This window comes from Bubalus bubalis, chromosome X (assembly GCF_019923935.1).
Source record: "Bubalus bubalis isolate 160015118507 breed Murrah chromosome X, NDDB_SH_1, whole genome shotgun sequence".
Classification (NCBI taxonomy): domain Eukaryota; kingdom Metazoa; phylum Chordata; class Mammalia; order Artiodactyla; family Bovidae; genus Bubalus; species Bubalus bubalis.
This window is the reverse complement of record NC_059181.1, coordinates 108292717-108305955: the sequence shown is the minus strand read 5'-3', so window position 1 is coordinate 108305955 and position 13239 is coordinate 108292717. Positions and strand designations below refer to the sequence as shown.

Genomic DNA, 13239 nt, shown 5'->3' with positions numbered 1-13239 from the left:
CTGCTTAGTGCAGGTGGCCCCAGCTTTGTTTGCATTGCTTGGAACTTTCTGTCACCATGGTTGGCCACCTCTTGGGTCCAAATGAGGACACAGGGATGCCAGTTCCTGTCCCTCAGGTGCCCTCATTAGCATCCCAGTGACGCATTCCCATAGGGAGCAGCGGGTGAGAGGCTCTGAAGCTGCTTGTTATTACCACTCACTGCAGAGCTTGATGTGCCTGCCGTCGCCATGGGGACCACTTCCGAAGCTGGAGAAGGCTGGGCTCCAGTAGAAGCTCCAGCAGTTGGGGGCCACCGGTCATCCGTGGGGTATGCTCATCCTTTCTGAGCAAATCTGGCAGGGCAGCCTCAGTGGGGAAGGGCTATCCCACCTCCCTGACCCCGTGTAAGACACACGTGGAACACCAGGTCTCTCTTCTGGACTTTTCCTTTTCAGGATGCTCCTTCTTGGTCTGTTTTGTGGCTGTCTCCTCTGTTCAATTCTTAAGTGTTGGGGCTCTTCAGAGCTCTTCCTGTGTGACCTCGCCCACTTGTTCTCCCTCAATCTCCACCCCCAATGGCTTCTTCCTTCTCTCGGGCTTCATCTGTACCATCTTCTTCAGACTTCTCCACTGCACATCACTCCACCTCTCTGCTCCCTCCAGGCCAGCCTCCACTTAGCAATCAGAAGGCTCTTTCTCTAATATAACACTGTCCTTGTCATCCTCCTGCTTAGCCCTTGCAAAGCTCCCCATAGCCCAAAGGAGAAAGTATTCACTTGTACCACTTCTTATAGAGCCCATGGGTGCTCTCCTTTCTCTCGTCTCACCCTCAGCCCCACCCACTGTTTGTTCCTCAGCTTCAGGGTGCTTGAAAGAATGTGACTGAAGCTTAAAGGAAGGGCCCCCAGAGTCCACGCCCCTTGTGAAGAAGTCAGTGGGAGGCAGGACTCTCATCTGAGGACAACCAGAGAGCTGAGCAGGCAGGTGGCAGTTTCTTTGGGCCAAGGAGGTATATTTCCTCTCATGGGGCAGGAATTCCGGGGCAGCGACTAGTTTGGAGGTGCTCAGTGGCTTCAGTCTCTGCCAGATAGCTGCAAACAGGGTCACCGGAAGATGGCTGAAATAGGTTTTTGCTTGTTTTGTTTTAGCTTGGTTGGTTCACGTGTCAGAGAATTCATTCCGGTAAAAGAAAAAGAAACACACCTTGCAGTTTAGCACAGTTTGCCTTTTAAATAACCTGTCAGGGCGGGGATAGCACCGGCTTCTTGCCCTGTACCACCATAGCAGTACTGCAGGGAGCCGGGGTTTGCTGACTGGGCCCTGGGGCTGTTCTCAGTGCTCACCTGAGGTTCTTATGTGGGTACTGGGGTCTTCTGTGAACTTTCTTTGGGCTTCTCCCTGGCAGGTGAGGGTCCTGGTTGTACATGGAGGATGACAGAAAAAGCCAATGGCATGACGAGCTCCCCAGCCAATAACCACAACCACCATGCCCCTCCTGCCATCAAGGCCAATGGCAAAGATGACCACAGGGCCAGCAGCCGGTGAGTCTGTTGACGCTGGATCATTTCAGAGATGGCCTTGAGCCTGCTACTTCCTCCCAGCTCTGCCTCATTGTCACAGAGTAAACAATCCTTGGCTCAAGTGCAGCCTCTAAAAGGACCATGGGATTTCTAGGTTATCTCCTAGGAAGGGGGAGGGCTAATAGGAGATGAAGCATGCACAGAAACAAACAAAAAAAGCCTTCAGTCAATTCTGCTCCTTCCTCTGCAGGCCACAGTCTGCGGCTGACGATGACACCTCCTCAGAGCTACAGCGACTGGCAGAGATGGATGCCCCCCAGCCGAGGAGGGGTGGCTTCCGCAGGTGGGTCTCACCACTGCCCTGCCACTATCCCTTCCCTCCCATGGGGCCTGTCAGATCATGTGGTCCTCTCGGCCCCAGGGGCCTTTCTAACAAGACTTCTAGGAAGCCCTGTCAGCCCTGCCCTAGCTCAACTTTTCTTTCTAGAGGAGGCCCCTGTCAGCAAGTTTGGAGGGGCCGGTGGAGGTTTCTCTTCAGACTTGCCTGTGGCAGTGTCAGGAAGAGACTGTCTTCCCAGCAGAGGGGCTCAGGTGGAGGGCTCTGAGGTCTCCAGCCAAGAGTTGTAGGCTCCATGCGGAAATCAGAAAGCCTGAAGCAATCTTTCTCATGACTTGTAGGAGAAAATCTTTCTCCTCAGCACCATCTCCATTTTACCCCAGAGACCCCGTGTTTGTTCTTCAGAATCGACAGAAATGGCACCTCCTACAGGAAGTCTTCCCAGAGTAGCCTCTTCAGGCTGCTGGGCTGAGTCATGCCCAAGCACCATCCCCTGTCCTGGGCGTGGGTCCTCTCTCCAAAGCACAGGTCTCTTATGCCTCACGCTCCCTCTCTCTGCTCTAGGATTGCCCGCCTGGTGGGGGTCCTCAGAGAGTGGGCTAACAGGAACTTCCGTGAGGAGGAGCCTAGACCTGACTCATTCCTTGAGCGTTTCCGGGGGCCCGAGCTCCACACCGTGACAACACAACAAGGAGACGGCAAAGGCGACAAGGACGGCGAGGGCAAGGGCACCAAGTACAGCAATCCAGCCTGAGGGGTGGGAAGGGCCCCAGGCATGTGTTGGGAGGGCTTGGTGGGGTTCCTTAGACCACAGCCAGGGAGGCCTGCTGTGCTTTCAACTCTAAATGTTCCTTGGTCTGTGCCCAAAGTCTTTCTAATGGCCAGTGGCCCACTAGCTGTGGGATCCCCTGCTGGCTCCTCTCACCTTCACCACCGATTCACAGAGTTTCTCCTGCTGCTCAGGAAGCAAGGGGCAAGGGCACGTGGATGTGGGTGGGAAGAGGACTCAGCCAAGGGTGCAGAGGAGGGTGCAACTAGAGAGTGCTGTGGAGCCCATGTCAACCCCGGCACCCATGTGAGTGCAGAGTCGGGGTGTGAAGAGGCCATGCTGGGGGCTGCCTGGCTGGTGGTGGAGGGGAGGAGGCCCCGAAACAAGTGAGCAAGACAGAGTGAGTGGGGAGGCCAGAGAAGGCAGGTCTGGAGGGCCTCTTCTTTGAGGAAGGAGTAGGCGACAGGGGATGTCTGGCCAGGCCAACATTCCCCACCTCTGACCAGTAGAGGAAAAGCACTCCCGCCAAGGCAGGACCTGGCATCTGGAAAAGTAATTCGGGAGCTGGAGGCCAGACCAAACAGCAGGGATGGGCAGGAAGCACATTTGCTTAGAGGCCCTCTCTCTTCCCAGGAGGGATGTGGGGACCTGCCCTGAGCCCTCATCACCATGCTGTGTAAGTCCCTCCCTGGGGCCCGAGGCCTGCCTCAGTGACAGCGCTGGCCCTCATGGACTCTCTCGGCAAGAGGCCTCCAGAGGGCCCAAGAGCCAACGGGTCCATGTAGGGTCAAAATCAGAAGAAGACTGTTTCTTACCCACCAGCTCTAGTTAGATGCCCAGTGCCAGGCTGTGGCTTCCTCATAAATGAGGCCCTAAGAAAACCCATGTGTCACCCTGGGCATCCTGCAAGGCACTGCATTTTCAGGGTTCTCTGGCCTCTGGGAGCCAGGGTGCTGCCACATCAGGGAGCTGGTTCCCAAGCCTGGTCTCTGTGTGTCTCCTCAGGAAGAAGTTTGAACTCTTTGTCTTGGACCCAGCAGGGGACTGGTACTACCGCTGGCTTTTTCTCATTGCCTTGCCCGTCCTCTACAACTGGTGCCTATTGGTGGCCAGGTGAGCAGAAAGTGGTCTGGGAGGGGGTGGCCCGAGCAACCTGGTCCAGCTGTGGACACAGAACTCACCCTACCTCAGTCATTCATTCACCAGAGCTTTAACTGAGCAACTAATGGGTGCCAGGCTCAGTGCTCAGGGCTGGGGACCATGTGCGAACAAGGCACACATGGTCTCTGCACTCCTGGAGCTCTCAGGCTTATGGGAACACTGACAGTGAACCTGAATATACCAGTGCCCAAGCCAACTTCAGGGACTGGAGGCAGGGAGCTACTGATACTAGAGAAAAGACAGTCAGGGTGAACCTCTCTGAGGAGGTGGTGCCTTAGCTAAGACCTGAGTGATGAGACAGGGTCTGGAGGACTGCAGGTAAAGTGTTGGAGAGGCAGGTGCAGGCCGGCGCTGCAGGCTTTGTGCACCAGGGAGGGGGCTGGGTTTCATTCGAAGTGTAACCAAGTAGTCAGAGTTAACTGCTCCTATTTTTGACTTGTACACTCACTGAGTCATCCTGGGTTCTCTCCCTTCCTTTGCCTTCTCCCGTGGCCCTTACCCACCCAGGCAGCAACACTCAATTCCTCCTAACACTCTCCTGTAGTCTCCAACCTCTCTTCATTCCCACTGTCTCGAGTCTAAGCCCAGCTACCACTCTCTCTCGGGTGGGTTGGCCAGTGCTCCATGTTGGGTTCTCAGTAGGTGTGTGTTGAAGAGCCAAACATGGAGGCTAGTCAGCTGTGTATTGTGGGCATTCTTCCAATGACTCATTTTTCATTCAACTCACTTCTGTTGAGCACTTGAATCCTGGGCTAGGATGTGCTCTGGGCTAGCACATGGGGCACCAGCTATGTTGTAATACTAAGAGGTGGTCTCTGTCTCCATGGAGCTCACAGTCCAGTGGGTCAGATAGACAAGTAATGTTCAGGAGCAAAGTCTATGTATAATAAGGGTTGGAGTAGGAGTTACTTGTGAATCCATGTCTTCTGGGCAACAGACTGACTGTGACTCATCAGTGCCCCTGGTGGCCTTCCCAAGCTCTGCTTGTGGTGGCCAATCAGTTTGGGGACTTCAGGAGTCATTGGATGGCTTTGAGGGTGAAGCTCAGCACTGTCTTCCTGCAGAGCCTGCTTCAGTGACCTGCAGAAAGGCTACTACATAGTGTGGCTGGTGCTGGATTACGTCTCAGATGTGGTCTACATCGCAGACCTCTTCATCCGACTGCGCACAGGTAAGTGATAACTGGGATGCACAGGCAGGAGCATGACCCCTGAGTCCAAAGGCATGAATCCAAATTCTCAGGAAATCCCCTTGGCATGGTGTTAGCCTCAACTATCTAGCTGGGACACAGGCTGATGCCTTTCCCTCTTTGAATCTCAACTTCCCTACATGCTCAGTGAGTTTTGGATCTGGGGGTGATCTCTTAGGATACTTATGGCCAGCTATATGGTGCGAGCCTCCTATACCCTTCTTGGGAAGGAGGGTTCAGTGATCATATGCTCCTTCCTGAGCGTTAGTCTATTAGAAGGGACAGGTACGAAGTCAGAGGTCATATACATTGGCTTGTGTCTCCACTAGGTTTCTTAGAGCAGGGGCTACTGGTGAAAGACACCAAGAAGTTGCGGGACAACTACATCCACACCATGCAGTTCAAGCTGGATGTGGCCTCCATCATCCCTACAGACCTGATCTATTTTGCTGTGGGGATCCACAACCCTGAGGTGCGCTTTAACCGCCTGCTACACTTTGCCCGCATGTTTGAGTTCTTTGACCGCACTGAGACACGCACCAGCTACCCCAACATCTTCCGAATCAGCAACCTGATCCTCTACATCTTGGTCATCATCCACTGGAATGCCTGCATCTACTATGCCATCTCCAAGTCCATCGGCTTTGGGGTAGACACCTGGGTTTACCCCAACATCACTGACCCTGAGTATGGCTACCTGTCTAGGGAGTACATCTATTGCCTTTACTGGTCTACACTGACCCTCACCACCATTGGGGAAACACCACCCCCTGTAAAGGATGAGGAGTACCTGTTTGTCATCTTTGACTTCCTGATTGGTGTCCTCATCTTTGCCACCATCGTGGGAAATGTGGGCTCCATGATCTCCAACATGAATGCCACCCGGGCTGAGTTCCAGGCCAAGATTGATGCCGTCAAACATTATATGCAGTTCCGAAAGGTCAGCAAGGAGATGGAAGCCAAGGTCATTAGGTGGTTTGACTACTTGTGGACCAATAAGAAGAGTGTAGATGAGCGGGAAGTCCTCAAAAACCTGCCAGCCAAGCTCAGGGCTGAGATAGCCATTAACGTCCACCTGTCCACACTCAAGAAAGTGCGCATTTTTCAGGACTGTGAGGCTGGCCTGCTGGTGGAACTGGTATTAAAGCTCCGGCCTCAGGTCTTTAGCCCTGGGGACTACATTTGCCGCAAGGGGGATATTGGGAAGGAGATGTACATAATCAAGGAGGGAAAATTGGCAGTGGTGGCTGATGACGGTGTCACTCAGTATGCCCTGCTCTCAGCTGGGAGTTGCTTTGGAGAGATCAGTATCCTTAATATTAAGGGCAGCAAAATGGGGAATCGGCGCACAGCCAACATCCGCAGTCTTGGCTACTCTGATCTGTTCTGCTTGTCCAAGGATGATCTTATGGAAGCTGTGACTGAGTACCCTGATGCCAAGAGGGTCTTGGAGGAGAGAGGCCGGGAGATTCTGATGAAGGAGGGCTTGTTGGATGAGAATGAGGTGGCAGCCAGCATGGAGGTAGATGTGCAGGAAAAGCTAGAACAGCTGGAGACCAACATGGACACCTTGTACACTCGTTTTGCCCGCCTGCTGGCCGAGTACACGGGAGCCCAGCAGAAGCTCAAGCAGCGCATCACAGTTTTGGAAATCAAGATGAAGCAGAATAATGAGGATGACTACCTGTCAGATGGGATGAACAGCCCGGAGCCACCTGCCGAGAAGCCATAATGGCTTGGCCCAATTGCCCCGCCAGCCTTGGCCTTGACCCCAGGGCTGGAAGAGCTGTGTAGGTCCCCACATATATAGGCATTACCACATTCCCTTGAATTCTCCCAGAAGCCTCTCTGCTGGAAGGTTTAGGGCTCGATCATCCAGAAGCCCTCCTCCAAGTCCGACTAACAGCTAATCTTTTGCAGGGCACAGACTGTGCTTAGCTCGGCTTCCAGAAGCTTCAGCCTGTCTAAGTTTGAGGAAGAAAGAGAAGAGGAGCATCTCTCCAGGCTCTTTTGCATCTAGTTACCTCCTACTTGATTCTTTTCTAATATGTGTTCTGAATATTTCCATTTCCCTGCAGCAGTATGTAGTTAGAACACTGGCTGCAGACATCCAGCACTGGTCCCAGTGTCCTTTTCCCAAGGCAGGCAAAAGGTGTGGAGGGGGGCAGGGAGGAGATGCTCACTCCAAGTCCTGCTCTGCTGATTCCTCCACCTGTCTGCCAACCCAGAGTGGGAGCCCTGTGGTCTTCTCTGAACCAGGGGGAGGAGGATGCTCCTGGTCTCCAATCCACCCCAGGGCACGGAGTGAGGAACTAGCAGTTGGCCAGCAGGCAAGGCACCTGGAGAAGGTGGTGGGCAGGAGCCTGGCCATCACCTCTCTATGCAGAGTGTTTCTCAGGAGGCCCTGAGGCTGATGGTGGGTGGATGACTCTTCAAGTTAACATCTGCAGTAGAGACACTTACAAGTTAATAAATTCCTCTGAACTCTTTGTGGTGATTGCTCCACTCTGCTATTAAGATTCTCTCCCTTCCTTCCTCCCAACCCATCTCTTTCCCCCTTATTTCTCTCTTCCCCTTACCCAAGACTCTGCCTGGAATCCCCTCTGCTGTTTTTTGCTGCATGTCTAAGCCCTACTAGGGCTTCCCTTATGGCTCAGTTGGTAAAGAATCTGTGTGCAGTGCAGGAGACCCTGGTTTGATTCCTGGCTCAGGAAGATCCCCTGGAGAAGGGCTAGGATACCCACTCCAGTATTCTTGGGCTTCCCTTCTGGCTCAGCTGGTAAAAGAACCTGCCTGCAATGAGGGAGAGTTGGGTTCAACCCCTGGGTTGGGAAAATCCCCTGGAGAAGGGAAAAGCTACCCACTCCAGTACTCTGGCCTGGAGACAGTCCATGGGGTCCATGGGGTCGCAAAGAGTCGGACACTACTGAGCCACTTTCACTTTAAGCCCTACTGGTCCTTCTGTATTCAGCTCAGGTACCACATTTTGGGAGAAGGTTCCCTTGTCTGAATCAGCTCCCATACTAGGCAATCATGAGTCTAGGCTCTAGGCTGCTCTAGGCTGCTCGTGAGTCTCAGTCCTGGCTCTTTATCACACGGTGGGGTCTGTTTTGGTGCTCTCTGTATGGGCTCTCTGCAGGCAGGGCCAAGACAACCTCTCTCACTGCTCTGCTGGCAGCCTTGGAGACATGCCTGGCACAAAGGAGGAGTTTGGAGAAGTTTATTCACTGGGGTGATAAGCGAGCACATCCAAACTCCTATGCTTGCATTTACCAGCAACCATGTCTTTACAGTCATGCAGGCTACGTCTGGGGATTTGGGAAGGCCCTCCTGAAGGCATAGATACTTGAGTGGGTACCACTAGGTGATCCAGAGCCTGAAGGACATTGCTAACTAGTGTACAGGAAGATCTAGCTGCAGACTTGGGTGTCTCTGTGTATACCAGTTATCTCTCTCTATCTCTCTATTAATAGTGGTACACACACAATTTATCCGTAATTTTAACATTTATCTTTGTTTTTAAAGTGTACAATTTGGTACTGTTAAGTATATTTACGTTGCTGTGCAACCAATCTCCAGAACTCAGTTCAAACTGTGAAACTGAAACACGGTCTCCAGTAAGCAGCCTCTCCTCATTCTGCCTCTGGCAATCACCATCCTGCCTTTCGCCTCTATGAATTTGACTCTAGATACGTCACATAATGGAATCATATAACATAGGTCCTTTTGTGATTGACTTATCTCACTTAGCATAATGTTCTCAAAGTTCATCGTGTTGTAAACAGTGTCAGAATTTTCTTCCTTTTTAAAGGCTGAATAACATTCCATTTTATGGATAGACTGCATTTTATTTATCTACTTCTCCATCAATGAATACTTGCATTGTTTTCATCATTTGGTTACTATGGATAATGCTACTGTGCACTTGAGTCTACAATTGTCTGTTTCAGTTCCTGCTGTCACTTTTTTGGAGTGTATACCTAGAAGTAGAATTGCTGCATCATGGAGCAATTCAATGTTTAATTTGAATAGTATGAAACGCCATACTGTTTTCCACAATGACTACACCATTTTCCATTCCCACTAATAGTGTACAAGGGTCCTAGTTCTCCACATCCTCACCAGCACTTGTTGCTTTCTGCTTTTTTTTTTCCCCACAATAGCCATCTTAATAAGTGTGAGTTGGTATCTCTTTGTAGTTTTGAGATTCACTTCCCTGATGTAATTATTGATGTTGAGCATCTCTTTGTATGCAGCTGACTGGACCATTTGTATCTCTTTTGTAGAGAAATGTCAATTTAGTTCTTTGCTCAATTTTTAATTGGATTATTTCTTTTGTTGTTGTTGAGTTGTAGCAGTTCTTTATATATTATGGAAATTAACCCAAACCAGTTATATTATTTGCAAATTTCCTCCATTCCATGGGTTGCCTTTTAACTCTGTTGATCACGTCCTTTGATGCACAGAAAATTCTAGTTTTGATGTAGTCCAGTTTATTTTTTCTTTTGTTGCCTGAATTTTGGTGTCACCATTCATTTTTATTGGAATTAATTCTTTTAGAGAGACTTCTTTTAAAATTTAATGTAATTTCTTGACCTCTTCTGTAGCTTACAGTGGTAAATGGTAATCAGGAGAAGACTTACTTGCAGAGATCTGGAACATGTTCCATGCCTAGGCCCTGGCCCCTAAGAGTGGCAGCAACAGGGTGGCAGCATTTGTGATGGGCCAGTGTTCTCTGAATGCCCTCCCTTAGGGTATAGGACTGAAAGAAAAGGCTTTCCCCTTCACTTCCGGAGAGGCTAGGCCACTAGGAATTGGAATCCCTGGAGACCCAGCCAGATGCTTGCTCAGACTCACATGGCTAAGGCTGTGCTAAGGCCATCAGTTTCCACAATCTGCTAAGACTGGAAGTAGACGTTAGTTTTGTAGCCCTAGGATGGCACTGGGCCCAGAGGCAGGGGGATGACTGCACTGAAGAATATGACCTTGGTTTCTGCAAGACATCTGCAGCATTTCACCCTCAGTCCAGCACCAACAGGTGCCTGATTTCCAGTCCACATCAACCAGGTGAACATTGCATTTTGGATCTGGTTTTCCCCTGGGAACAGCAAGTGACACATCTGGGTCACAGGGGGAGCCCACCAGTTTGAGATGCAGACTTCAGGGCTCTCAGCTCTCACTTGCTTCCCAACTTCCCTTTCCCTAGACCTCCTCAAGTTTAATCACCCATTTTTTTGTGTGTGTGGTGCCTTGAATGCCTATGTTCTCTTAGGTGTCTAGGATTTTTCTCATGCTGTTTCCTCTTCCTGGATCAGTCTTTTCTGCCTTTTCTTCTAAGACTCAGCTCCTCTTTCTCTGAGCCTTCACAGACTCAAAGCCTTTAAGGTGAGACATCCTTGCACCCAGACTGCCAGTGACTGTTTGGCAATTGATCTCTTCTCATCTAAATACAGTTTAAAGTGAAAGTTGCTCAGTTGTGTTGGACTCTCTGCAACCCCCTGGATTATACAGTCCATGAAACTCTCCAGGCCAGAATACTGGAGTGGGTAGCCTTTCCCTTCTCCAGGGGATCTTCCCCACCCAGGGATTGAACCCAGGTCTCCCGCATTGCAGGCGGATTCTTTACCAGCTGAGCCATCAGGGAAGCCCAAGAATACTGGAGTAGGTAGCCTATCCCTTCTCCAGGGGATCTTCCCGACCCAGGAATCGAACTGATGTCTCCTGCATTGCAGGCAGATTCTTTACCAACTGTTCACTGAGAAAAGGATGAAGGAGCAACAGCAGGAATATCCATGCAGCTTGGGGCGTGTGAGCGTGTGAATGTGTGTATGTGGGCACGTATGTTAAGCCCCATGTGAGCACCTGGCTGTGGACCCTAGGCAGACAGTGTTCCTCTCTGCGCTCTCTGTCAGCCTGCCCAGCCCCCTCCTCAGTTGCTCTCTCTACAGCAACGTGACTGTCTCCTGCTTGTCTCTGGCCGCCACCCCCGCTTCTCTCCCATAACTGGCTGTAATATAAGAACTGAAGTACATTTTCCATTATGTGTCGTTTTTATTCAGCACAGTCTGAAGTTCCCTGCTCTTAAAAAATGTTTCAATTGGAATGTTTTTTTCTTTTCCTCTGAACATACCCACGAAGGTAAATTGCCCTCTTGGTATATGGTCATGAATTTGCTTTTCTCTGCGTTGATGACGTTCTATAGAAAACAGAAGCCCTTTCTCCTGCCCACCACTTCCCCTCCCCTTTCAGTCTGACCCTCAGTGGCTCCTGCCTGGCTTGCAGACGGCCGCCCCCACATTGGCCCAGCCTAAGTCCCAGACTCAGCACTATTTATCTGTCCCTCAGTCTGGAGCTTAAAGTTAGTGTGATCTCTTGCCCCCTTCTCGGGGCGGGGGGCGGCGTGTTGGGGAAGGCGGTGGGCAAGGCAGAAGGTTCCTCTCTTCTGGAAACATTGACCCAGGAAGCCCCCGGTGCACAGTGACAAGGAACCTGGCCACCAGAGGGCGCATGGACTTCAGGAAAGGGTGGTGGGCTCTCCTCTGTGAACCCTTAAGCAGAGGGCTGAAGGGTGCCCGTGGAGGTAGCTAGGTGGCTCCTCATGGAGCCTCTCTGAGCTGTAGGACCACTTCTGTCTCCCTGAATGCCCTGCTGTGATCCCTGTAGATGCCCTCAGATGGTCCTGGGTTTCAAAGCCAATGGCTCTGTCCAAGTCTGTGTGCCAGGTGCCCAGACCCGGCTAGAAGCTGGGTACAGAAGAAATATCAGGGTTGAACTGCAAAGGGGCCTGGTTGTTATTATTTTAATGTGTATTCAGAAAAAAATACTACTAACCCACAAAACACTCATTGTTATGGATATTATTCCTTCAGTTCAGTTCAGTTCAGTTGCTCAGTCATGTCCGACTCTTTGCGACCCCATGAACTGCAGCATGCCAGGCCTCCCTGTCCATCACCAATTCCTGGAGTTCACTCAAACTCACGTCCATTGAGTTGGTGATGCCATCCAGCCATCTCATCCTCTGTCGTCCCCTTCTTCTCCTGCCCCCAATCCCTCCCAGCATCAGAGTCTTTTCCAATGAGTCAACTCTTCATATGAGGTGGCCAAAGTACTGGAGTTTCAGCTTTAGCATCATTCCTTCCAAAGAACACCCAGGACTGATCTCCTTTAGAATGGACTGGTTGGATCTCCTTGCAGTCCAAGGTACTCTCAAGAGTCTTCTCCAATACCACAGTTCAAAAGCATCAATTCTTCAGTGCTCAGCTTTCTTCACAGTCCAACTCTCACATCCATACATGAGTACTGGAAAAACCATAGCCTTGACTAGACTAACCTTTGTTGGCAAAGTAATGTCTCTGCTTTTGAATATGATGTCTAGGTTGGTCATAACTTTCCTTCCAAGGAGTAAGCGTATTTTAATTTCAGTGATTTTGGAGCCCCCCAAAATAAAGTCTGACACTGTTTCCACTGTTTCTCCATCTATTTCCCATGAAGTGGTGGGACCAGATGCCATGATCTTAGTTTTCTGAATGTTGAGCTTTAAACCAACTTTTTCACTCTCCTCTTTTACTTTCATCAAGAGGCTTTTGAGTTCGTCTTCACTTTCTGCCATAAGGGTGGTGTCATCTGCATATCTGAGGTTACTGATATTTCTCTCAGCAATCTTGATTCCAGCTTATGCTTCTTCCAGCCCAGCGTTTCTCATGCTGCACTCTGTATATAAGTTAAATTAGCAGGGTGACAGTATACAGCCTTGACGTACTCCTTTTCCTATTTGGAACCAGTCTGTTGTTCCATGTCCAGTTCTAACTGTTGCTTCCTGACCTGCATATAGGTTACTCAAGAGGCAGGTCAGGTGGTCTGGTATTCCCATCTCTTTCAGAATTTTCCTTAGCATGGACCTAAAAAAAGAGAGCTGATTTAAGATTAATTTAAATGATTACAGAAGTAACTATTCCAATGACCCATGAAGGTGAAGCATGGATGATGGTGTTTCAAGATGAAGATGGTCATAACTCACCTCTTAATTACTTTTCTCCAAGCCAGCTTTCTCCCACCCTCCCCACATCAGTCATGACATGTACACTGTTTCAGTTGCTCAGGCCTAAGCATTGGAGCCATCCTGAACTCCCCTCTTTGTTTCATCCACCATATCCGATCAACCTGGAAACACTCTCTACTTTACTCTCAAAATAAAATCAGAATCCATTCACTTCTCCCACCTCCACCAGCCCCACCTGAGTTTGGGACTTCGCCAGCTCTCTCCCAGATTCCACAGTCACCTCC

General features: G+C 50.4%; 1 protein-coding gene across 1 annotated transcript; it reads left to right on the top strand.

Annotated features, from left to right (window-relative positions):
- The first annotated feature begins 1719 nt into the window (after positions 1–1719).
- On the top strand, positions 1720–7596 carry CNGA2 (cyclic nucleotide gated channel subunit alpha 2). The gene is made up of 5 exons (XM_006059664.4): positions 1720–1843; positions 2402–2572; positions 3612–3719; positions 4832–4938; positions 5286–7596. Exons 1-5 carry the CDS (start codon positions 1806–1808, stop codon positions 6686–6688), a joined length of 1827 nt encoding a protein of 608 aa, XP_006059726.3. The 5' UTR covers positions 1720–1805; the 3' UTR covers positions 6689–7596.
- Positions 7597–13239: the final 5643 nt, after the last annotated feature.

What these genes read in the sequence shown, in the direction of transcription:
- CNGA2 (XM_006059664.4), top strand. Translation starts at nt 1,806, where the DNA reads ATGGATGCCCCCCAGCCGAGGAGGGGTGGCTTCCGCAG. An exon ending in GGCGAGGGCAAGGGCACCAA is followed by an intron (nt 2,573 to 3,611) that starts GTACAGCAATCC and finishes GTGTCTCCTCAG; the next exon opens with GAAGAAGTTTGAACTCTTTG. An exon ending in TGGTGCCTATTGGTGGCCAG is followed by an intron (nt 3,720 to 4,831) that starts GTGAGCAGAAAG and finishes GTCTTCCTGCAG; the next exon opens with AGCCTGCTTCAGTGACCTGC.